We start from the raw sequence: 23,868 nt of genomic DNA on the forward strand, positions 1-23,868 counted from the left end.
TGGAGAAGGAGATGATGAATAAGCTGAGCACAACACATCATTCACAAGGAGGAGCCATTCTAAAGGCAGGAGCCAAGTGCTGAAATTGTGTAGGATTCTGTGCAGAGGAATGCGAGTATTCTCTGGATGTAGGACTAAGTAGTGCCTCACCATAACCCAGTTATTGACAAAACAAGCTAACTACTGCAGAAGCTTATTCTGCACTTTGGCTGGAAAGGAATTATGAGTTTAGGTGAGGCTTAGATGGGCTGAGATTCTGTGACATATCTGAACTCTACCACTTGTCTTAGTCAAGCCAGCCTCTCTTTCACACCATTGAAATTCAGCAATGACTCTTCTAGGTGCAGGAGACAAATACTTTTTCCTTAAAATAGATTTGATCATGTGTGTTGTTTCACTCTTTACTGTCAAACCAGGGTGATTTTCTTTTGGAAATATTTGTTTCTCATTCAGATTTAGGTCTCCAACGCTGCAAAACCCAAGGTATACATGAGAGATGATGGAGGATCCTCTCTGCTTTGTAAATGAGGAAATACAAATGCAACCAGATGTTGTGTGAACAAAAAAAGTAAACATTTGCTGGTGTGTATATCCTGTGTTAACTTCTTTGGTTCATCTTTGCCACTGTTTGCAGCTAAGAGAAAAACATCACTTGAAGTACAAATGTCAGCTGCTTCCAAGTTTAATAACTAGTTTCTCCTGAAGAGAAAGATAACAAGTAGATAAAAATGGACTGCTGTGGGGGTAGCTGGACTGACTGTGTAACCCACTCTTGTGGTCTTTAATTCAATTCTTTTGAGACTGAGAGATTGTCATTATTGAGGTTCACAAGGGCATGTAATATATAAATCACATCTACGGTAGCAAAGTGATTATTTCTCTTGATGAATAGAAGGTAGCTACATGTGGGGGAGAAAAGTACCATGGTTTTCCTGTGATTTTTTACAATTTGAACAGTAACAGCAGCTATTATTGCAGAAGTGCTGCAGGAAGGAAATTCAACACTATGCTACTTGTCTGCAACAGAGCTTGTCTTGATCGCTGTGTCACAGAGCTTTCTCCTCCTCCAACGCTAAGAGAATAGGTGAAGACTAACTGTGCTGCTCTTGCCAAGCTTCAGGGCAAAATAACCTTTCTTTTTAAAAACCACTAATCACTTGCATAATACATAGTGTACAAAGTGATCCATTCTCTAACTGCGTTGGCTGAACTAAAATCTTGCAGTAAAAGTGATATGAAACATGCATTTTAAATGGAACTATTTGAAAGGAACCTCCTATATTATTGATTTTTAAGAGCAGAATGGGTCATTACAGACAGCTAGCCTGAATAATGACATGGCAGGTAAGATTGACAAATACTGTATTTCATATATAATCCAGAATATATCTGTTTAATCTTCCTCTTGCCATTTCCCTAAAGCAAGATGGATCAACAGCACTATCGGCTTTGTATACATTTAGTCAATAAAAAGAACACTTATTTCCAGAGCCTGTTCCTTGTCCTTAGTTCTCTCTGTCTATGATTCCGTATGGTCCATCTGTGGATTGCCAGAGGACTTATTTAAGAGTGTGGGTTACTTTAGATGCAGGTGAAACTTCAAGTGTATTTTATAGACTCACCTCATCTTTTCAATGGGCAAAGCAGGAACAACTTGGAGGAGGGTTGCTCTAAACCTGTACTTCTTTGCTTTTGCTTCTGGCCACTACTCTTAACCATGATACAGGTTAGATGCACCTATGGTGCAGCCTTCCAAAGCTATTCCTGTGTTGCTTTGTGTGCTTTGCAATTTCAGGAGCAGGAACTGCCCAGACTCATTGAAATATGTGTTTGTCCTGGTTTGAGCCAGGATGAAGCCAATTTTTCTTTTTACTGATTTTTTTTTTCCTTCAGTAAGCTTTCTTGTAACTAGCAACAGTGTGTTCTGCTAGGCTGATAAGACAGTGGAATGTTTTTCTAACTACTGAGGCTTCAAGGCCGCACCTGCACTCTGCCGGCTCAGACACTATGGGGAGATCTGTGACCCCCCCCGTAGGAGGCTGAGTTAGACAGACAGCAAAATTGGCCAAAGATATTCCATTCCATATATCTACGTAAGCTGAAAGGAAGGTCAGAGATCACAGAAGACAACTTCCTTCCTTCTTCTTCTCCCCTTCTCTTCCGTCCATGGCCGGCGTAGAGGGAGGACTCTGTTCATCCATCACCGTCGATCCTCAGGCTTGATCTCTCGTGACTCCCATAACTCTCTGCTTTCTCCAGCAGCAGCTTCGGGATTCCTCGGGACTCTTCCCAGTTCAGGGAAGTGCTGTGGGAGTTGCTGAGGGTGGGGGGTGGTGAGAGGCTTTTGCCTACACCTGAATCTATCCGTATATAATTGTATATATTTTCTTGTATGATTCATTAGTGTTTTAATTAAAGCTGTGTAGTTTAGTTTTCAATCCAGCCAAGTCTCTCTCTTTTTCTCTCTCTCCTTCCCTACCTGGGTTGGGGGGAGGGGGGATCGAGAGCATTGTTGTCGGACCTGAGTCAAACTGTGACAGTGTTTCAGTCCAGCTCCAGTGTCTTGGTGTAGGATTTGTCTTTCAGCCCCAGACACAAGGATATCAAGGAAGAGATATTGGGGAGCTGTGTTTCTCAGCAACACCCCAACCTTCCCACTTATACTCTGTTTTCCATGGATATATTTATGTGGTATTTTCCAGTAGATGTTAACTCACTCAACCCACATACTGAGCCCACTTGGAGTGAGTCAGCTCTATCAAACAAGCTGAATAGCTCTGTTTAACATGCTGCTGAGCCTGAGAGGTTAAAAGGGAAAGGCTGGCGGCTCCAGTTCAGTGGCAACTGAGGGCTTGTGGTAACAGAGGGTGTGTCCTCCAGCACATTCATAGACAACCCCACAGGGAAGCAAAATTAATACAAATCTTTCCCTGCTTTCATTTCTAAAAATTTCCATGCTTGAGTTTCCCACCCCTTCAGTACTCATCTGCTCTATATCTCATACTTGTCGTAGGAGTTTGTCTGTGCCAACAGAGCTTGTGACCGAAGTCACTCCTGGCCCACCCTCACATGAAGCTCAGTTTTCTTCCTCTGATATGTCTCCTGGTAAAACAGAGCTGGTTTCTGTGACATGGTAGTTTCCAGCACAGCAGTTGCTGTTAACGAGGGGATGTTGCTGCCATGCAGGGGCTGTCTAATACATGCAAGATAGGGAAAAGAGGCCTAAAAGGTAGCTGCCCCACAGGATACATTGCAAAAATGTAATAAATTCCCCTGAGGGCTTCAGAGGTGGGGAGAAAAATGCCCCAGCCTCAGTCTTATTACATACATGAGTAATAGGTCATACACCTGAAGCATTACAAGTGTTGTAGGTGTCTGGATTACAGTAATTTCTGAATTTAAGTTTAAAAGAACCTTCTGTGCAGAGAAGAAAATCATTTGGAGTGGACTCATTTAATCAAAAGACAAAAAATAATACCTCAGCAGAATTGTTTGCAATTGAGCTGTTCACTAGTCAGTGACTCTTTGACTGCAGTCTCTACTGACTATAAGTGAGGCTCAAAAGGAGATGTCTGCACTGTATCTTGAGAAGAATAGAGCTTAGCCAATGCTGAAGGTGTGTTTCCTTGCAGGAAAGAAGTGCCAGGTGTGGCTCTGATGCGACAGGTAACAGGTAGTTAAGGTATGAGCAGGTCATCAGCATGGATGCTGACACCCTCATTCACCCAAGTATCAGGAGACATGGAAGTTCTCTAGGACAAAAGGGTGAAGTGATCTCCTACACAGTGCTCCTCACTACTCATAGCTCTACAGATAAAATGGTTCAACAAGGCTTCTTTGAATATTGTGATACTACTCCACAACATTCACATTTAAGTATCTCTGCAACTGTTCTTGGCTTCCTGCTGCTTTCCCTGTCTGCTTCAGAAGTGATTTTTTTCCCTCTTTACCCAACTTGCATGCATTCAGTCCCACAGAAACCACACAGCCCCCAACAACACGATCTGTCCCATCTCTGCCACACCATGAACATGGTTATTTATTTACTTACTTATTTATATTTTTTAAATATTTATTTGTTTGGTTTTTTTATTTATTTATTTTCTGTGCTGTAGCACTTCATAATCCAGATGTTTAATTATAAAAAGCCAACCTAAAGTTTATGGGTATGTATCTTGAGTACAAAATGACTACAACACCTTCCAGCTTCCACAAGATTTCAGTCAGCTGCCAGATATCAAAAGATACACTACCAAAGGCTTTTAGGAAGTAATGTTATATTTAGGAGCATTAGGGGTTGTACTGCTACATGCCATATCTCAGCTCTGTTCTGGAAGTGGTGCAAACACTCCTAGATGAGAATCAAATCCCTGGGTCTTTGCTCTTAAAAGCTGTGCTTGCTTATCCCTGGGCATAGCAGTAGCCCAGTGATGTTCATGGTTTCACTGAGTGAAGGAATTTTAACCATATTTCACACTCATGCCAGGGACAATTATGGAGATGACTTCACCTCATCCTCTGCATTTTTGTAGGCACTTGGGAGGATACCAGTAAGATCCTGAGCTAACATGATGCAGAATCACTTTGGGTTTTAGGTTGCTGTGGAGGAGGTATGTTGCTAATGACAGCTTCTTGACCTGCTTTTGTCTAACAGGTTTCCTGTGGCTCCAAGCTACAGTTCATTCAGCTCCAGAAAAATATGAATTTTAGTCTTGTCATCATTTTTTGCAAAGATACCTCAGAAAGAATAAGTCTTTCTGGGTGCACATCAAGAGAGAAAATTAGTCATACTCTTAGTGTTTATGCGGTGACTTCTCCATTTTTACACCACTCTATTATTAGCTGATATATCACTGTATCACAATCTCCATCTCAGCTGTCCTTAAGTCACTTGTTTCAATGTCTCTAAGTTTCCATATGTCAAATGGAGATAATACTTCCATGGCCTTATGCTCTGTCTGTGTCGTTTTCCACTGAAGAGAATTCAGGGTAAGGAATTAATCTTATTTCATGTATTAAATAAGCCTGGAAACCTAGTGCTGCCTTACAAGAATTTCTAATGATTCCTTTTGAATGCTTTCACTCCAAATGTTCCAAATTCTTCAAGCAAATAGTTTTTAACTGTTAAAAAAAGTTCTTATTTCCTGTCAACATTTCAAAATAAGAGAACAACTTGGTTTTTCTCATGCCATTTTTTTTGGTTTAAAAAACCTGAGATGACATTTAAGAGAAAAAGAAAATGTTCTGTTTCAAAAACAGAGCAAAAATAAGAAGCTTTTATTTTGACATCACCTGGGAGTGAAAATCAAATTTCCTCTTGTTAAAGTATTTTCCAACAAAATCACTTTTGTCATAATACTAACTTTTGTGGGTTTAAAAAAAAATAAATAATATTTTTTTGAGTGGAAGAAAGGACTGGCATGAAGGTGAGCATATTGAGTCAACAGGGACTGAAACTGTCCATAAAACTGGCTTAGGGAATGGGGCATTGCTGGCATGCAAATCAGGATGTGTAGGTTTTGGGTTCTAATATGTTTTTCTAACATATTCCTCCATACATGCTTTTCAGTTTAACACTTTACTCATCAGGACTGTGATAAGGAATGTTTTATTGTTAGATCCTCAAATCAGCTTTTCCTAAAGCTCAAGCTCCAGCCTGCCTCTGAGCCAGAAGGGGTTATTTTAGCATTCTGTAGAGGAGTCTACGGCAGCTGATTTTGTAGAACAGCATGGAGATGTTTGCCTTGATCAGGCAGAATTAGTCCCATATTCATTGGGCTCTGAAGCTGAGGCGTAGGAGAATTTCTACTGCGCCCACTTGGAAATGTGCATGTATGTAAGAGGCTGTGAATGAGAATGTTTTCATTCCCTCTGTGACCTTATGTTTGACTTGGATCATTTTTAACAGAGTGCGTGTGTGCACAGACAAATACACACACACCCTTCTACCCCAAAAAGGTTTTGTCTCTTTGATGCAAGTATTTAGTCCTGAAGCAGCAAGGTCAGAATAGGGATGTTCAGCTGTCTGTTCTCATTGCCATTTCGTGTGATTGTAAATGAAGCAATTGCTATCATCTCCTGTTGTTCATGCTGCTTTAATACCTGAGAGCCATAGTCAGAGGCTAAGAACATGCCATGCTACACAGCCCATTTCAATTAGACAGTCCCTCAATGACAGGGCTTATAATACACACACAGGACAAAGGACAAGGGGTTGCTACAAACTGATAGGAGGAGGACTAAGCAACCATGCAGTGGAACTGCAACAGTCCACCCACTAAGCAAAGGTTTCAGTTACTAATGTCTGAGTTTTTCTGCAAGTGTCATGTTGAAAAGATGAAGAGTGACTGAACCTGTGGGTGTGTAGGGTGAACAATACCCAGCCAGGAGAAGCATGGAGGGACTTGTCAGAATTCCAAACAAGGTACCATAGAGACTAATATAATAAACTTCTTGGAGGGGAGAGTGGGTTCCTTAACAAGGAATAAGGGATTATTTGGGGATGGGCAGTGAGGGGTCTTGAAAATAGAGACCAGCAGTTTGTCCCAGGTGTCAGAGAGCAAAGGAATGATAGAAAAGTGTGAACAGAGAAGACCACCTGGGCAGAGTGTTGGGTTCATGCAGTGATGGTTGCAGCAGTGATGGTTGTAGCTGTGCAGTTACTTATGAAAGCTGGCAAAAGAGGTGCTGTATTTGTGGCACTACCAGAAATGACAATCTGGGTCTAGTTTTACAAATAGTACGAGATGACTAGAGATGGAAGAGACAGATAAACCTACATTCTGTTGTGTTTCTCTACAAAATCATTTCTTCATTTCTTATTGTAAGATCAGAGCCTTTAAAAGTCAACCGTATTATTGTAATAAACCCTGATCATTATTGTAGAACTTTGAAAAAGTAAGAAGTAGGGCCCTATTGCATTGGTTGCTGTACAGATATAAAGTGGTATGGTGACCTTTAATGATAACTTATTTTTCCCATTGCTACTTATTTTTTTCTCACAGTTTGAAAGGGAAATATTTGGGGTGGGATGTGGGTACAGAGAAACAGAAGAAATAAGAAGAAAAATGGGAGAAATAAAAGACAGAAGTGCAGGGAAAACAGATGAAGATACTATGTGGCTTATAGGGATGGAGGTTCTGAAAAAGTCAGCACAGAGGAAAGAGTTCTTTTTCAGAGTAAGGCAAACACTTGAGTGAGCTCAAGTGGGACTGTGGGCCCTTGCTTTCACTGCTTGTGCAGCTGCTCCTTCCAGCTTGAGTGGGTTGACACCTCCCTTGTTATTCCCTTGTGCTGACTGTAGAGCATATCTGAATAGCAAAGAGATTTGCAATTAAGATAAATGCTTCAGAGAGCTAAAAAAGCTCTCATTTTTGCTGAATGTATATTTTTTTGCATATTTTTTTTTGTTTTTTTTGAAGCCCACTCAATTAACAATTATTAATGTTCTGGGTGATCACCTACTTTTACCAAGCACTGAGGTTTGATCCCTAGGTCTTCTAGTTAGCAAATAAGAAGGCAAGGAGCCTAATTTATCATTGCTAACAAAGCTGTTGCCTGGGAACCTTCATACTTCTGCACTGCTGAAAGGGAATGACCTAAAAATAAAGGGAAGGGTTTGTAAGCAAACACTTTGCTTTTCATTTGAAATATCTCAACTACACCTCTGCTCCATCCAGCCTTCCTTCATTTAGTGCATCAGGCCCAGGTAGCAAAGGCTGGGAGGTAGCAGATGGGAGGCTGCCTGTTGCTCAGTTTGGAAAGCAGCTCCTAACATTTGGCTCACACCTGTCAGCAGACTCCGTATACACTTGTTTGTCCTCCTCTGTACCATATGTTTCTATGTAAAATCACTTCCAATGATCTATTGCCTTACTTTTATCACTCCTAATATGGTTGTCACTGAGCACTTCACAGTCGTTAATGCCTTTCCTTGACAGCATCCCTGTTGTGTAGGCATCGAATATCACCCACTGTACAGATGGGTTAGCTGAAGAGCAGATCAGCAGCTCCTCAAAAGTCTTCAGGCACCCCTTGTTGAAGTCAATGGGAAGGAAACAATTCTCCAGGAGAAGTGAGTCTGGGAAAGTGAACTATGCAGTTTTACTCTAGGAATTTGCAGTAGAGTGAGGAATCCCTTTTCTGGGTCCTACATGAACACGTAAAGTTCTGGACCACTCTTGATTTCTTGACACAGAGCTGTTCCCTTACTTTGCAAGACCTAGAAGACCTGTGATTGCAGGTGATGATCCTGCTCTAGCAGAGGGGTTGGACTCGATCACCTCCAGAGGTCCCTTCCAACCTCTAAAATTCTATGATTTTATGATTTTTTACACTCTTTGACAGTAAATCCCCATCTTATAACTCTCCATGTCCTCATCAAGGCCTGGAAAAGATGCTGTCCTCAGCAAAAGGTTTAATTTAAAACTTAGTTAAAAGCCTATTGGCCCAATATAGTGATAATAATCAGCTGAAAAGTGTTCTGTCCAAATAAGAAAAGTTAAAAGCTTTTGCAGCTGTGGAGACTTTTTCCTGTTCTATCTATTCTTTGCATTCTTGCTTACCTCTCAGAAAAGAACTTCTTCACAGTCCTTCAGATTTACAGTCTATGTAGGAGAAGGTTTTTTAAAATGTACTTACCTATCAGTCACTTACTTATTAATTATAACTAAAAACATAATTAATCCATCATGGGTAAGGCTGCTAATTAACATTGATTATGCAAATATATTTCTGTTACTTATAAAAAAGGCAGCATTCCTATCAGTTTTTACATCCATGTGTACTTAGCCTGTATACACACAGTAGCTGCAGGGCCCTGGTGATGTTCTTTCTACCAAAGATGGGATGAGGTTGCATCATGGATGTCTGTGTCACCCCCACAGTGCCTGTGTAGTAATTTATTTCCTCAACACTAATGATGTTATCTAAAATAGATATTTCTAAAAATCTAAATAAATATTTCTAAAATCGTTAACAACTACAGTTATGAAAAGTATTTCCAGGGGCTCTTAATAACTATGGCTGAAATTCCTGTGGGGGGTCTCAACATCAAGACCAAGGTGCTCCTGAAGCCCCTCAATGAGCAGGAGCTAAAAGATGTGTAAGTCTTAGACAAATGTGAATGTCTAAGGAAAACAATTGTTTTGATACTGCAGAACATAGTGTTATTTTTCTCTGAATATTCAACTGATCAATTTTTTACTCACCTGTAGGTTGGAAAGTTAATTTTGAGGTGTCAAACTTGAAATTTGTAACCATACCTGAAATCCTTGTGCATCCATCCTGTCAAGCAGTCAATGGGTGGGACATGTTACATTGTAGTTAAGTTACACTGTTTAACTTTTTAAATGTTCTGAAGAGCTTTTCACAGGGAAGAATTTAAAAACTGACTCTTCCAGAAGGCTAATTATATTGGTCTTAGGAGCAGAAGACAGGTAGGTTGCCTTTTAAAGGAATGATTCCACTGATGCCTGGGTGACCTGCTTAGACATGATGCCCTATTTCTGGATAGGTAATGTATGAAGAATACAGCCATTAGGCCCATTAAATATGTGAAGTACAGAGAAAAAGCCCAACTTCAAATTTGTCTTTCACACCAACTAGCTTTTTGGTTAAATATGATAAAGTTTTGTGCAAGGTTTTTTGTGTGAACACCTGAAATTGAAGACCTGCACTGCAAATTGATGTCAGCAAGATGTAACCTGCATCCCTTCTGTGCTGCATGTCTCAGCAACCCAAAGAAAGAAACCATGTTGATTTTCCTCTGGATAAGTGCCTTGCTGAATGCAGACAGAGTTGCAGTCAGTAGGTTTCTGAGCATGCAAATTTATGAGAGTCCCAAAAGTTTGTAGAAGGTAATAGGTTGGTTTTTTTTCCTAAGCATTTTATTAGCCAAGTGATAGTCAATGCATGGTGGGAAAGTAGAGGAAGATTGGAAAGAAAATGTAAACTTCTCCAGAAGAAGTTTCGTTCATATAACTTTTACAGTCCTTTGCTTAGCTAACTTTCTTTTGTATAGCTCTTTAGTCATCATAGTCTGGTGTAATGCAGGCCACAGTAAATTGTTTGTAGCCATTTGCACGTATTATAGTGACACAGAAATTTTCAAGGTCACTGTTAAATCTTGGAATGCCATTTCACTCTTCTTGTAAAGCTGTGTTCCCCTACCCTTTCTTATTAATAAATATGATACCATTCTCTTTGCTTTTCTTTCATTCTGCGCAGCTGTACTCTTTTCTTTCATCAAGAGACAGCCACCATTTCTTTGTCACACTTAAATACGGATTTTTTTCTTCATTATTTATGAATACCATGCTTGGATTTTCCTTATGGAATAGCAATTAAAACAGCACTGACATTTAGAATGTGAAGGAATTTCTCAAACTTATTATAGTTTTGTTAAAATGAGTCAGACACTTTTGGTCCAAAATTCCTGACATACACATCCATATATATTAATCACTATGACATCATTGGAGAACTATTTTTACCTTGGTGATAAAAACTGAATTCATTTGTCAGCTTTTCAAATTATGTTTAATCCAGTGAGCATTAAGACAGGTTAGGAGAGACACTTGCTCTCAAATACTAGCAGAACTCATGCACATGTCTGGAAAAGCTTTGCAAAGAAAGACATGAAATATTTGCAGTTTTGAAACATAGATGAAAAACACACTATAACAACAGGAAATAGGTTTATTAAGTAGAGTTAAACTCACCTGTCAACAAAAGCATGGTGTAGTACAAAGACAGGATCATTTGCAGAGCCTTGTACTTGGGACATGGAGCCATTCATGTAGATGTGAAGTGCATTATGCAAACTACTTTGAGATGCATTTGCGATTGCAGTCCGTGGATCAGCAAAGCCTGTAATTTTGAGGGGAAACCAAATGCTGATATGACAATGCATATAATTCTTTTTCCAGTAAGACTGAAGATCAAAGTACCTGCTTTCACTTCACTTATGTTCAACTTTTTAGACAAGGGTTTAAGAAAACACATGAAGGAGTGCTAGTATAATTCAAAGGCATTGCAAAAATGAAATTAGAATAAGCTAAATTAAAAATCCTGCCATGTAGCTAATGCAGCATGTCAGCAAATGTACTGCTTAATTGCTTTTATATTTTTTAATATTTTTGTCCATTGTGTCTGGCTGTTAAAAGGCAATTTAATCCCTGCAGACATTTGAGCATGTACATATATTCATGTTGAGGAAATGTATTTATTTTCACTTTTGATCCCTATACCTACAGGTTCCTAAGATAAAACTGGCACCTAGGAACCAATATACCAGAATAACCATCTCTGATGGTAATAATATGACAAAGATTTTGAGAAATTCAAGGGAAGTTAGAGTAAATAACATAATCAGGATGATTGGATGAGGTAGAGCTGGCTTGTGATGAAAATTGTAGGACTTCAAGGTGGAGGGGTTCTGGATTTAGGAGAGAAGGGAGAACATGTTAACACTTACAAATAACTGTGAGTTTTAAGTACATCAGATGTGGACCAGGATTATTGAAGACACTACATGGTGACATAAACAGCAATTGGCAGAAGTTCTCAAAAGGAAAATCTTGCCCACGTGACTTTGCCTGATGGTGAATGCTATGTTATCTAGCTTTCAATCAGGGGAAACAGAAGAATAAAATATTACTTATTAAGAATATTACTTATTACGTATTAAGAATATATTGGCATGTATATTGGCAGTGGGGCCAGGACTCAAAGGAACCAATGACAACCGTTTTGCTGATGGCCACACTGCATGATCCCTGGAGGTGTTTAAGGCCAGGTTGGATGAGGCTTTGTGCTGCCTGGTCTACTGTGATGTGTCCCTGCTCATAGCAGGGGGGTTGGAACCTGATGAATTTTGAGGTCACTTCCAACCTTAACCATTCTATGATTCTATGATTCTATGATCATTGGGCTCAGTTGATGTAGCAATACTAGGAAGTCAATGAATATGATGAAAATGATCTGTATGTCATTGTGAAGCAAATCTTCTTCTACTCACCTGCATTGTAAGTATGTTTAAGGGAAGATAAATGTTACAGAGTCTAGGCAGAAGACTAGATGTTCAGCTATTCAGGATGACATACTGCGAGATGGGGTAGAGCAAATTAAAAAGAATATATGAACACGTGGAATTTTTTCAGAGCACAGTAAACTTTGCTAAGGTGGCTGCAGTAAAATCACCTCTACAGCAAATGGGAGGCTACAGAAATAAAAATGCAGTGATCTGAATTAAGAGCTCCCTGCCTCTTGTTAGGGGAACTCCACTTTCCCCACCTGTCTTGCCCCGCGCTGTGCCTTCATCTCCCTTGTTAACTGCACCTCACTAGTCCTTCTGTGAACTGATTTAGCCCCCTAACCTCGCAGTAAACTACCCTGAAGTGTGGGATGTCAGATTTTTTCCAGGTGACTGAGATACAGTATCTCATGTGAAGAGTATGATAAGAACCAGTGTTGGTACCCAAAAAGGAGGAAGAACAACTGACTGTTGGATGGAGAAGATTGCCTAGAGAAGCGGGACTGTCTCTGGTGACACTGACCTGTTCAATTATCTGGTCAGTTTAGGAAGCTGTAGCATTCAGACATCCTTTTAAACCCTTGTTTAATTCCAGTGCATTAGAAATAGCCATTAGGACAGGCACTACTGAAGTGAATACAAGTTTCACTGGGGATTTCAATAAGAGGAAAGTCACATTTTTAAGAGATCATAAACCCAATTCTGATCCTACCCATAACACTATAAATCAGCAGGATTCAGGGGATTTCAAGTAGCTTCACTGGAGCCAGGCCAAATTAAATCAGATGGGGATTTAGCCTGAAGTTTTTTATAGGAGGAGCTAATCATGCTACTCAAAATCAAGGCTGCCTGACAGTTTTTAGGATTATATACAGGTGGTTCTCATTGAAAATGCAATTGGGTCAGGTTTATGTCAGCAGAGGGTATGCAGAGCTCAGACAGTATTAATAGTATTCATGCTACAGGAAAGGAAAAACTATTCAAAAATTTTTCTGTCCTCTGACCATCTTAATGGACTGCTTACAGTCTGTGGGACAACTGTGGCATCCCTAACATCACTGAACTAGTCATAACAAAATTGCAGGTGTGTTTTTTTAACAGAAAAGTTCTTCTTACCAAATAAATTTCAGTTTTGTATGAATTTCTAGGCCAGTGGTGAGGGGAGACAAGAATTTAAAGGTCAAATTCTGCTTTGTATGTTGCATGTTGAGGGGGACTGAGGGGATTGAGTGAACCCTCCGCAGATTTTCAGATGACACCAAGTTGGGTGTCAGTGTTGATCTGCTTGAAGGCAGGAAGGCTCTACAGAGGGACCTGGACAGGCTGGACTAATTGACCAAGGCCAGTTGTATGAGGTTCAACAAGGCCAAGTGCAAGGCCTGCACTTGGGCCATGCAAACCCTGTGCAATGCTACAGGCTTGGGGAAGAGTGTCTGGAAAACTGCTTGGCGGGAAAGGATCTTGAGGTGTTGGTCGACAGCTGTTGAATATGAGCCAGCAGTGTGCCCAGGTGTCCAAGAAGACCAACAGCATCCTGGCTTGTATCAGAAATAGTGTGACCAGCAGGACTAGGGCAGTGATTGTGACCTTGCACTCAGCACTGGTGAGGCCACGCCTCAAAAACTGTATTTAGTTTTGGGGCCCTCACTACATGAAGGACATTGAGGTGGTGGAGAAGTCCAGAGATGAGCAACAAAGCTGGTGAAAGGTCTGGAGAACAAGTCTTATAAGGAGCATCTGAGGGAACTGGGGTTGTTCAGTCTGGAGAAAAGGAGGTTGAGGGGACACCTTGCTGCCCTTTACAACTACCTGAAAGGAGGCTGTAGAGAGGTGGGTGTCAGTCTCTTCTCCCAAGTAACAAGTGATAGGATGAGAGGAAATGGTCTCAGGTTGTACCAGGGGAGATTTAAATTGTATATTAGGAAAAAAATTGTTGACCAGAAGAGTTGTCAGGCCCTAGAACAGGCTGCCCAGAGTCACCATCCCTGAAGGTAGTTTAAATCCATGTAACTGGATTTCTTTGGGCTATGGTTTAGTGGTGGACTTGGCAGTGTTAGGTTTATGGCTGGACTCGATGATCTTAAAGATATTTTCTAACCTATATAATTCTATGATTCTATCTCTGAGTCCAACTGGCTGAAGTACTTTGTCCCACTCTCCCCAAAGATTATTTTTTTCTTAATAATGATTTGACATTTTAGAGAAATTCAAGTCATATGAATGCATCTACTTTAAAATAGGAAGGATTATATAGATAGAAGATTTTTAAGGCCAGATCCTTGTTAGTCTTTGAAGTTAGTGATGTTCTTGTGGCTTACATTTGTGGAGTTTTTCAGTCATTGGCAAACTCACAGGAAATTTTTCAGGGTTAAATATTACATATTTTGTCAAGCAGTGATATTGTTGTAATATCTGTAGAGTGAGGTAACTGTAAGGTCTGCAGAATTTGGCCTAGGAGGCTGTTGTAAATTAAAATTTGTGATTATCCAATTTAGACCATGTCACTGTCTTTCTTTTTTTTCTGAAAATTATTCTTGTAGAGCTTCTCTCTAATCTGGGCTCAAGAGTCTTTCTAGTTCTCCAAAAATGACCCTCTGTAGCTTGACACTACTTTTCAATGTGCAGCCTAAGATTACCCAGAGACTGAGGTTTGACCTGGATGAGGAATGCTTGCTGTAGGCTAAAATTTTTTTAATTAGAAGTTTTCTTATGGAAAACTTCATTTTGAGAAACAAGTTTCCACTAGCTACATGAATTGCAGTGAATATGCTGAGAAAAGTTTTCCAGAAGAAAATCTGTTATTTTAGAAGGAAAGGAAACTGCCCTATTAAAATGAAATTAGATTTTGAAAAGTTTGATGTTTTATTCCATTATTTCATAACAGAACAGCAGTAATGATACATAATTGTGACAGACAGTGGAATGACATGACATGGCTTGACTTGATGCCAAGTGTCATGACTTAATTAATGAATAATGAAAGTGATATAGACTTTTAGAATATTTTTCAGTGTTCTTTTGTGAGTCTCTGCAAAACTTAAAAGGCACTGATTTTCATTGAAATTGCCATGAATAAAATAGTTTCAAATTTGAAATTTGCCTATGAATAAAAAGAATTTTTTTTATTTCTTTTTTCTTATTTAAAAAGAAGTTTTTTAGCCATCTTCTTTCCTTCGGAATTGGCGTTCAAGGTGTCACACTAAAGCAGAATTGCACAAAGCAGAAACCCAACCATTTAATTTGCAGTCAGTGAATCCATTTCTGGTCTCACCTGAAGCATACAAGCTAGACTATTTTTCTGTTCTCTTCTTGTATCCATGAAGTGTTCAATGAAGTCAACAGTATTCCCCAGTAAGGGCCACAATTCAACAAATCCTATTTGAAGGAATTGCTTCAACTTCAAGGGGCAACCTGCAAGCTGCTTCTAACCTCTTGTTTCTCAGTCAAAGCAGAAAGTGTCCTGTCCCAGAGTGAGAGGGCAACCACTGTACTCTGTCTCAGGATCTGTTGTTTTCTTGACTAGTATTAACATTTGCTGTTTATGGTTGCTATTGTTACTCTTCAATGACATAATTTCTCAATCAAAGCAGCATTTTTTATAAAAGCACAGATTTGGCCTGTCTTGTTCATATCTGTTCATGACCATGCTGATACCTACCCCTTTGAAGATTAAAACAGCCTTTTAAATGGGACTCCTTCTAGTACATTCAAGCATGGAAGAGCATAAAATTTTGCCCAGAAGGGATTCTTCTACATGATTGGTTCTTCTAAGAGATCACAGGTGTTTCCACTACAGATCTAAGACTGAGTAGTCATTCTCACGTTGGTGTAAATCAGGAGCCACTCAATTACAGTCACTGTCTTGGTTCTGGTCATCTGTTGTAAATCTAGAGTAAATCCAGTAAAGTCAATGAACTTACTTTGGATTTACTTTAAATCTAAAAGAGATTAGAATTTGACCTTAGGTCTATTGGCACAAACTTGTGCAAACGAGAAAAGAAAGATTGAAAAGATTTTTGCTTAGAAAAAGAAGTAAATGCTGGGAACTACAGCGCGTTGCAGGTTTGTAAGATTATAATCACAAAGAAGTAGGTGCTGGCACAATAAATGTAAACTGGCCATTTAAGCTTGGCATCTGTACACGACAAAAAACTATGCAGGCCATTTGTAAGAAAGGAGCTAACACAAGATAGGTGGGGGGGGGTTGACAGTTATACTTGTTTAAAATCTTCCTACCATCTTTTTCAGCATTAACCGTGTATTCTTGCCCTCACATTACAGTTCAGTATCTTTTTAGCTAAGTTAAGACAGAAATGTTTGTGGTCTTGTGGTGTAAAGCTGAGTGTTGAAGTAATTCAGGTTAAAAATTGAAATATCCTCAAAAATGCATATGTGTATAATGCTGTCTCAGAATAACACAATGTCTAATGAAATAAGCTTCGTCTCCATAGCAATATAGACCAACGCTTGCTGAGCCACATCTGCCTTCAAACAGACTCATCACCAAAAAGCCCCTTGTCATGCAATGCTGTGGACATAGTCTCACTTCATTGATCTCTGGGTCTAATGAAATATTCTAATGAAGAGAAAAGTAACATGACTCTGTTGACCTTTACTGTCTTACATATCATCTTTTGAGCACTGTTGATAGGCTATAAAAGTTAGACAACCAGATAGAATCTGTTAATTGCACTGGGAGTTGGACTAGGAACAAGCATGGTCATTTTTTTAACAGAATTTCTCCTAAAATAGAGAGGATCTAATGTTAGGTTGCTTTGGGGTTTTTTGGGGGGGTTTTTTGGGTTTTTTTATGTCTACAGAATATTTACTGAGGGGACATTCATTGCCTCAGTCTTACCCTACCGAGCTTTTCCTCACTGTGCTACAGCTTCCCAGGCTCCCTCCACATGGATCCTAGGACTCACAAGTGTCTACTTTCACTGCCAGGAGAAAAGGAGCTGCTTAGTCTCTTTCCTTTCCTTTCCTTTCAGAATCATATGGGAGGGATCCTACAGATGCTCTGAAAGGGCTATGGTATGTGTCAGGGAGGACACGTTTAGATGGACTGATAAAACAGGTGTGCTCTGCCCCTGCATTGGGCTAATTGGCTGCATCCAGAAGCCAGACAGCACTAGGACCAAGACAGCATTAGTTGACAACGGGTTGAACATCAGCCAGCAGTGTGCCCAGGTGGCCCAGAAGGCCAATGGCATCCTGGCTTGTATCAGGAATAGTGTGACCAGCATGAGTAAGGATGTAATTCTCCCCCTGTGCACAGCACTGGTGAGGCCTCACCTTGAGTCCTGTGTCCAGCTCTGGGGCTCTCACTTCAAGAAGGATATTGAGGTGCTGGAGCGGGTCCAGAGGAAAGCAACAAAGTAATGAAAGGACTAGAGGGAAAGTCTTACAGGGATAGGCTGAAGGTGTTTAGCCTGGAGAAGAGAACACTCAGGACCTTCTCACTCTCTCAGACTACCTGAAGGGAGGTTGTAGTCAGGTAGAGATGGGTTCTTCTCCCAGGCAACTGGCAACAAGACAAGAGAGTCTGGCCTGAAGCTGCTCCACAGGAGGTTTAGGTTGGATATTAGGAAGAACTTCCTCATGGAGAGGGTAATTAGACATTGGAGTGGACTTCCTAGGGAAGTGATAGAGGCACCGTCCCTGGATGTGTTCAAGGAAAGGTTGGATGTGGCACTTAGTGCCCTGGTCTAGCTGATGTGGTGGTGTTGGTCATAGGCTGGACTTGATGATCTTAAAGGTCTTTTCCAGCCCTAGTGATTCTGTGATTCTGTGAACATGTTGCTTCTGTTGCTACCTAAGCTGTATAGTTTCTGACTTCTCAAGAACATGTAGGGTTTTTCCCCCAGTCAGCTGGAAGAACTAAAAACCATTAGATGTGCCTCAAGTGGCATTTGGAGGGCTCCAAATAAAGCTGGAGCTTCATAACCTCAGTTAGGAGATAGATTAACACTCTTCAGTTTCTGAAGTGTTGTTACAACCAAAAAAAACCTCACTTGGAAGAAAATTTGGTCCAGAAGAACTCTTTTCAGATTCAGTGACATTGCCATTATTCAGATTAGATCATGACCCTCTTCAAGCATGATTGGCAGATGACACTATGATGTTAACAAAGACCAGCTGTGACTGCACTCAGTAGTCATGAAATTAATGTGGCCAAGAGGTATGAATAGAGTTTGATAGATTAATCAGAAAAAAACCACAAACAAACAACAAAACCAAACAAAAACAAAACCCCCAAAACCAAAACCAACACAAAACAAAAAACCACACTGATTTTTATTTCAGAGTTAAAATAACTTCTTCCAGGCTGTTTGAGAACTCGAGGTGCTCTTCTGATCATTTTGTAATTCTGTTGAACATCTCTATTGTTACTTTTTCTCAAATAGCTACTGTTATTTTAAATAAGAAAATATATCCATTTTTATCAAAGGGATATACTTGATCTATGACACTTTTCTAGCTGTCAGTTTAGACTTAGCATTGGAAAAAAGCAGGTTGTACCTTTATCTGCAAATGCTCACTGAATTCTTGTTATTTAATGAGCAGTTATGATATTGAAATTCAGGCTTTGAAGGTGAGTGGGCCTTTTGAGTGGGATTTTGACTCTGCTGCTCAGTGAACCCATACATGCCTCTGCATAACTCCCACAGACTGTGCCTTGCTTTTGTTTGTAATAGTGGCTGTATAATGGTAGACCCTCATTATTGCATTACTTTTTACATTTCAGCTCCCTTTTCTCTGCTCTTCTTACTCCACCCTTTGCATCTGTTCACATACTTTATGGAGAAAAATGCTGACAAACCTGCTCAGCTATGTCACCTTTTTCTCTCCCATTCTTCAGGTGGTCCCTTTTTTCAAAGGAAGAGAGCATAGCTGTGCCCAAAGCTGAAGTCAATTAATATCTTGATTCTCTGCTGGCTTCAGAAAGCAAATTTCACATTTTCTACTGTTTTTAGAGCAGAAAATGGTTCATTTTTTTTGTTTTGTTTTGTTTGTTCATTTGTGTTCCCTTTTTTCCCCTGAGAGGAAACTTTATGACACTTCACACTGCATTAAGAGTAATACCAAACATACTGAAAGCTTTGCTTTCTTATCCTCTCGCCAACTCCTATATTGCATTGTTTTGGCTCCTCATAGAATTACAGAATTACAGGTTTGGGTTGGAAAGTAATCTAGTCCAGCTCCTCTCAGTGAGCAAGGACATCTTTAACCAGTTCCTCTCACAGTTGCCTGCAAGCAAAAGTCTCTGGGACATCAAAATTAGGTTCTATTTGATTACCTATTATATGATACTGTAGCAATATTCCTTGATAAATATTTAACATGCTATTTGTTTATTACCCGTTTAGCAAGTTTCAAAGAGATTGGGTACACAGATAACTAAGAATAACTTAATTTTAGAAAAAAACCCTGTTTACTAGAAAAATAACTAATTTATTTTGGAAATTACACTAAGGGTAATTTTTGAGGTATAACTTCATCTCTAATCCTTAGAGTCTGGGGAGAAGTCTGCTATGAACTCACAATGGCAGAATGTAGACATAACATGCTAACTGGCAGCATCCTTTTTCATCCTTGTTGCCCAACCTGGCCCCTGGAACACAGTAGTTTCCAGAGCAAATGTGTATTCCACATGGATTTGGTTATGCTAACATGTAAATAAATTATTAGGTTATCTCCTTTTATACAACGTTACATTTCTTTGCTATGCCTGGTGCTGACTATAGCAGGAGACAGTATCTCCTAACAGAAGGATTTTGGAATGTGTCTAGTTTACAATTTCTGTATTCTTATCCAATGCCTTTAATGTGAGTCTTCTGTTGCTATTCCAGGAGAAAACATAGCTTTTTCTTTTTTATTTTTTCTATTTTTATTTATTTTTAATTTTTTCTTTTCTTTTTATTTTTTTTTTGTGTGTGTGATGCTTTATGGAATCAGCTCAAAATGGCCAGAGTTTCAAGACACTAAGCCCAGAGAGAATCAATTTACAGATGGAAATAACATAAGATAATACAACATGTTACCTTCCAAAGTGTTTCGGAAACTGTAGTTGGCCATTTTGTCCATGGGTCCAGATTCATACTGGGTTAGTGACAAGCAAAATTCAACTTCAGCTGAAGATGGGAGCCTTGGCGTCCTTGATTTATCGTGGCTTCCAGGATTTCTCAGTATAGGCCCCTCACCCGTGGCATTGCATAAAGCTTGTTGACTGTTGTACTCTTCAGACTGAGTGCAAATAACCTGCAGAAAACACTTTCCATTATCAGATTTGCAATTGTAAAAAGTAAAAGCAAACTAGAGAAGTACTTTGACTAATATATTTTTGAAGGAACAAAGACAATGTACACCAAAACAAATAAAAATTCCAAACTACCAGAGAGCCCTTCAGATTGTATGACTCAATGATTAGCAGGTAATCAGTGTGGTTAATGAGAACTTTGTGTGGATAAAGAAGAGGTTTCAGTATTGTGTGAGACATCAGAGAGGAGAAAACACATGGCACTGAAACCTCCAGACTTCTTTATCCTGGAGGTGTACTTCTCTTCCATTGACCAAAACAATGAATGAGAAGGTGAGTGAAAGCAAACATGTCTGCTGAGAATGGGATGAAAGAACACGAGATTCTCTGTTACTGAAGGAAGTGAGTAGGAGAGTCATTTCACCATCACTAACCCTGTAGAAATTGCCAGATTGAAGCAACACTTTAGCACAACCTCTGCAGTCAACAGAGAGAGGGGCGTCTCCTGAGTGTAATTCAGCTCTTATAAAGCAGCCAACTGTTGGTGAGATGTAGTTACCTCTAAGGGTGTCTAACTCCCTCCGTTGACTAAGTCAATGAAATTAAAGTGTAAAAAAATCAATGCAGAAACTGTCTCTGGACTGCAGTTAGCAAGGGAAGCAAAATTAAGAGCATTCAACTTAATGCTCTGCTTCTGCATTACAATGGGATGAATCACACCCTGAAGGCATGAATATGCCTCTGAAGTGACTAAAGACAGAACCAAAGACAAGTTGTTTTTCAATGAGGGGAAGGAGATGAGATTAATCCTTTTCTAAGTGATTTGACCACAAATTCACTTGAAATATATATCAGAGTTGGTGATGTAACCTAGAATTCTTTAGAATCTGGAGTTCAAAAATTATAAGTTTCCTATTAATATGAATATCATTAATACGTTATTATTATAATTTTTTTTTTTAAGGAGATAAGAAAGCTTATCAGCTAAGTCTATCCTTAGGGACCGCAGTATTAGTTGAAATCTGCCCTAGTCTGTTAAAACTGCTAAGGTTCCCTTACAAGCTGTAAGTAGTTGACCAGCAGAGAGTTTCATGTGCACATTTCCCCCAGAAGTTCACTGAGTGGATCAAGATTGTGGATCTGTAGGACTGAGGTCAGGACTGTGCCTCTAAGAAGTCTCTTTTAAGAATCACCACTGAGAAGGGAGTGGTGGTCAACGGGGAGAGACCTACAGTTACACACAGAGCTGTGATGCTGTTTTTATGATTGTTTTGTGTTACTCAGAGTTTGTTCCCAGTAGAAGGACAACAGGGAGATGATTCAGGCTGAGGGAGATGCTCTAGTAATGTCCTTGTTTATAAAGAATGCACAGACCTCTATCCCTAGAAGTGCAGTGAAGAAGGCAAGGGTGTCTTGGCTGGTGGAGCTCAACCCAGAAGGAAACTACATGAATGTGGATTTTCTGTTTAGCTTGATTTTCTATGAACCTTATCTAGGTTCACAGAAAGGTCTGTACCTTCTTCTGTCTTCCCTACCTTGCCATCTTCTATCTTTTCATCCTCTCCCCACTGCTCTGGGAATAGGTCCCCGCTATGTTCTAAAGAGAAAACACATACTACCTTCAAGATGGGCTTTTCAGACATTCAGACAGGGACTATTCAAGCATGAGCTCAAATGTATCCAAACAAAGGAACACCTCCCCTTTGGTCTGTTTATCCATTTCAGTGGGATTTAAAGTAACTGTCATTTTTATGAGGCTTATAAAAGGCTAGAGTGCTATTTCTTTTCCCATTTATGTCTCAGAGTAGCCCTCATTAATCGTCTGACTAACAGAATTTATCCTGAGCAGAAAGCAGACGCTCTAAGGCATCTGATAATGCATGGTCAAGAAATGCCAACATAAGGGGCAGGAATGAAAAGGCTTATCTGTGACCTTCTGCTATTTGTTCTGAATTAAAAATTAAAGTATGATCATAAAATTAGCCAGGATAATTTTCCAGAAAGATGTGACTTAGGTGATATAAATTATGGATCTGAAACTATAATTTAATGTTTTAGCAATCATATGATGTGCAGGTGGTAACAGAATACAGTTCAGTCAAATATTCTTTTTGGGTAAAATATGTATAAAGCACACACAAGATGGGTCACATGGGCCTTCTTTTCATTAAGAGTGCTTTCTCTTAGAAACCAGCTGTTTTAAAACATTATTTTTTGTTCCCCTTCAGGACAGTCGTGAGCAAATTTCTCAGTTCACCCTGAACAAAGATTAATATTCAACCTACACCCAGTGCCCTCTCATCTGCATGAGCAAATTTACTGGTGCAAGGGAAATTGTTAGGAAGATGCTCTGAGGAAAAGCTTATGTAAGTAGTTAGCAGAGCAAATGCCAGCAGATGGCAGTCCAGAATATGCAGCATCGATCCTGGGCACTGTAGCACCCAGCAAAAAAAAACCAAACAAACAACTCCCTCCGTGCACTGCAGTTGAGATCTTTAGCACAGTTCTTTGCATCGTTTCTTAGAAAACAGACTGTAAATGTGTGGAAGTGTTCCTGTTGTCTCGCACCTTTTTGCAAATGGGAAACCCTTTTGTCTTTTAGTTTGCAACTGCTTGCACAGATCAGACCCTGTGCTTAAGTAAAGCTAATTGCATTACAATAGTTTTCAAGTTTTGTGTCTGCTAATTTTAAATTCAAAGCTTTGGGGGTTTTGGTGACAAATTCTTCGTGATTGCTTTGGACGTATTAGATCTGCAGTCACAGGGACATGCAATACAGGTAATATTGAACACTTGGGAAAAGGTGATTTTTTTCCCGTCGTATTAAAATAGCTTCTCACTTACAAAGGGATCTCAAGTTCCTTAGTTTGCTGGAGAAGCACAGCCACTGAAAGGGTTAATCTACATCTCTACTTCCTTTAAGAGTTGGTCCTTTGCTCTGTTTCCCTTGGGTCTGCCTCTGTCCAGAAACTAGACCAGAATGTTTGCAGAGTGATTTGCACCAGGTTAATATAGCCTAAAATGTTCACTTCAGAGTGCAGCCAGAGCCACCACATGACTTGTTTATCCGCAGCGTCCAGCCCAGCTCTCCCAGGGGTATGATGTGGGCACTTCCTGGACCTCTTTGACACATCCTTATGTCTCCATTTTCTCTACATTAAGTCCAGACTCCTGAGTCGGAGCCTTGGGTCCCACTAGTCAGTCAAAATGAGATTTTGCACTGATTAGTTGTTTTTCTCTCTTTGTCCACTTATTCTCTCATCCTTGCCTGGAAATAGCATTAAAGTGCAGTCCTCTCACTGGCAGTTCTAAAGAGGCTTAATTTTCACTTTTTTTCGCTGCATTAGGACCAAACATAATCTAATCCAAATTACATGCCATCTATAAGCCATTTACCCACCAAACTGGGAAAGTGCAAGGAAATCCCCAAATAACCTGCAACAGAACAAACTGTGTTTGGGGAGTTTGCTTTATAGGCAGAACTTGAAAAGGTGCTTTATCTATAGCAGACCAAAGGATTTTTAAGACTGTGTGTGTTTTTATCTGTTTCTTCATGTTCTTTTGAATATTAGCA

At 39.7% G+C, this 23,868-nt stretch overlaps 1 protein-coding gene across 1 annotated transcript in view; it reads right to left on the minus strand.

The window, feature by feature from the left end:
* TYR (tyrosinase) overlaps positions 1–23,868 on the minus strand; it is a 48,336-nt gene that overhangs the window by 18,264 nt on the left and 6,204 nt on the right. The window contains exons 3-4 of the mRNA XM_010002619.1: positions 20,080–20,296; positions 10,722–10,869 (exon numbers count right to left, since the gene is read on the minus strand). Of these exons, the coding sequence (XP_010000921.1) occupies positions 10,722–10,869; positions 20,080–20,296 (365 nt within the window). The remainder of the gene's footprint in view (positions 1–10,721; positions 10,870–20,079; positions 20,297–23,868) is intronic.

The sequence above is a fragment of the Chaetura pelagica genome, unplaced genomic scaffold (genome assembly GCF_000747805.2).
Source record: "Chaetura pelagica isolate M959 unplaced genomic scaffold, ChaPel_1.0 scaffold338, whole genome shotgun sequence".
NCBI lineage: Eukaryota > Metazoa > Chordata > Aves > Apodiformes > Apodidae > Chaetura > Chaetura pelagica.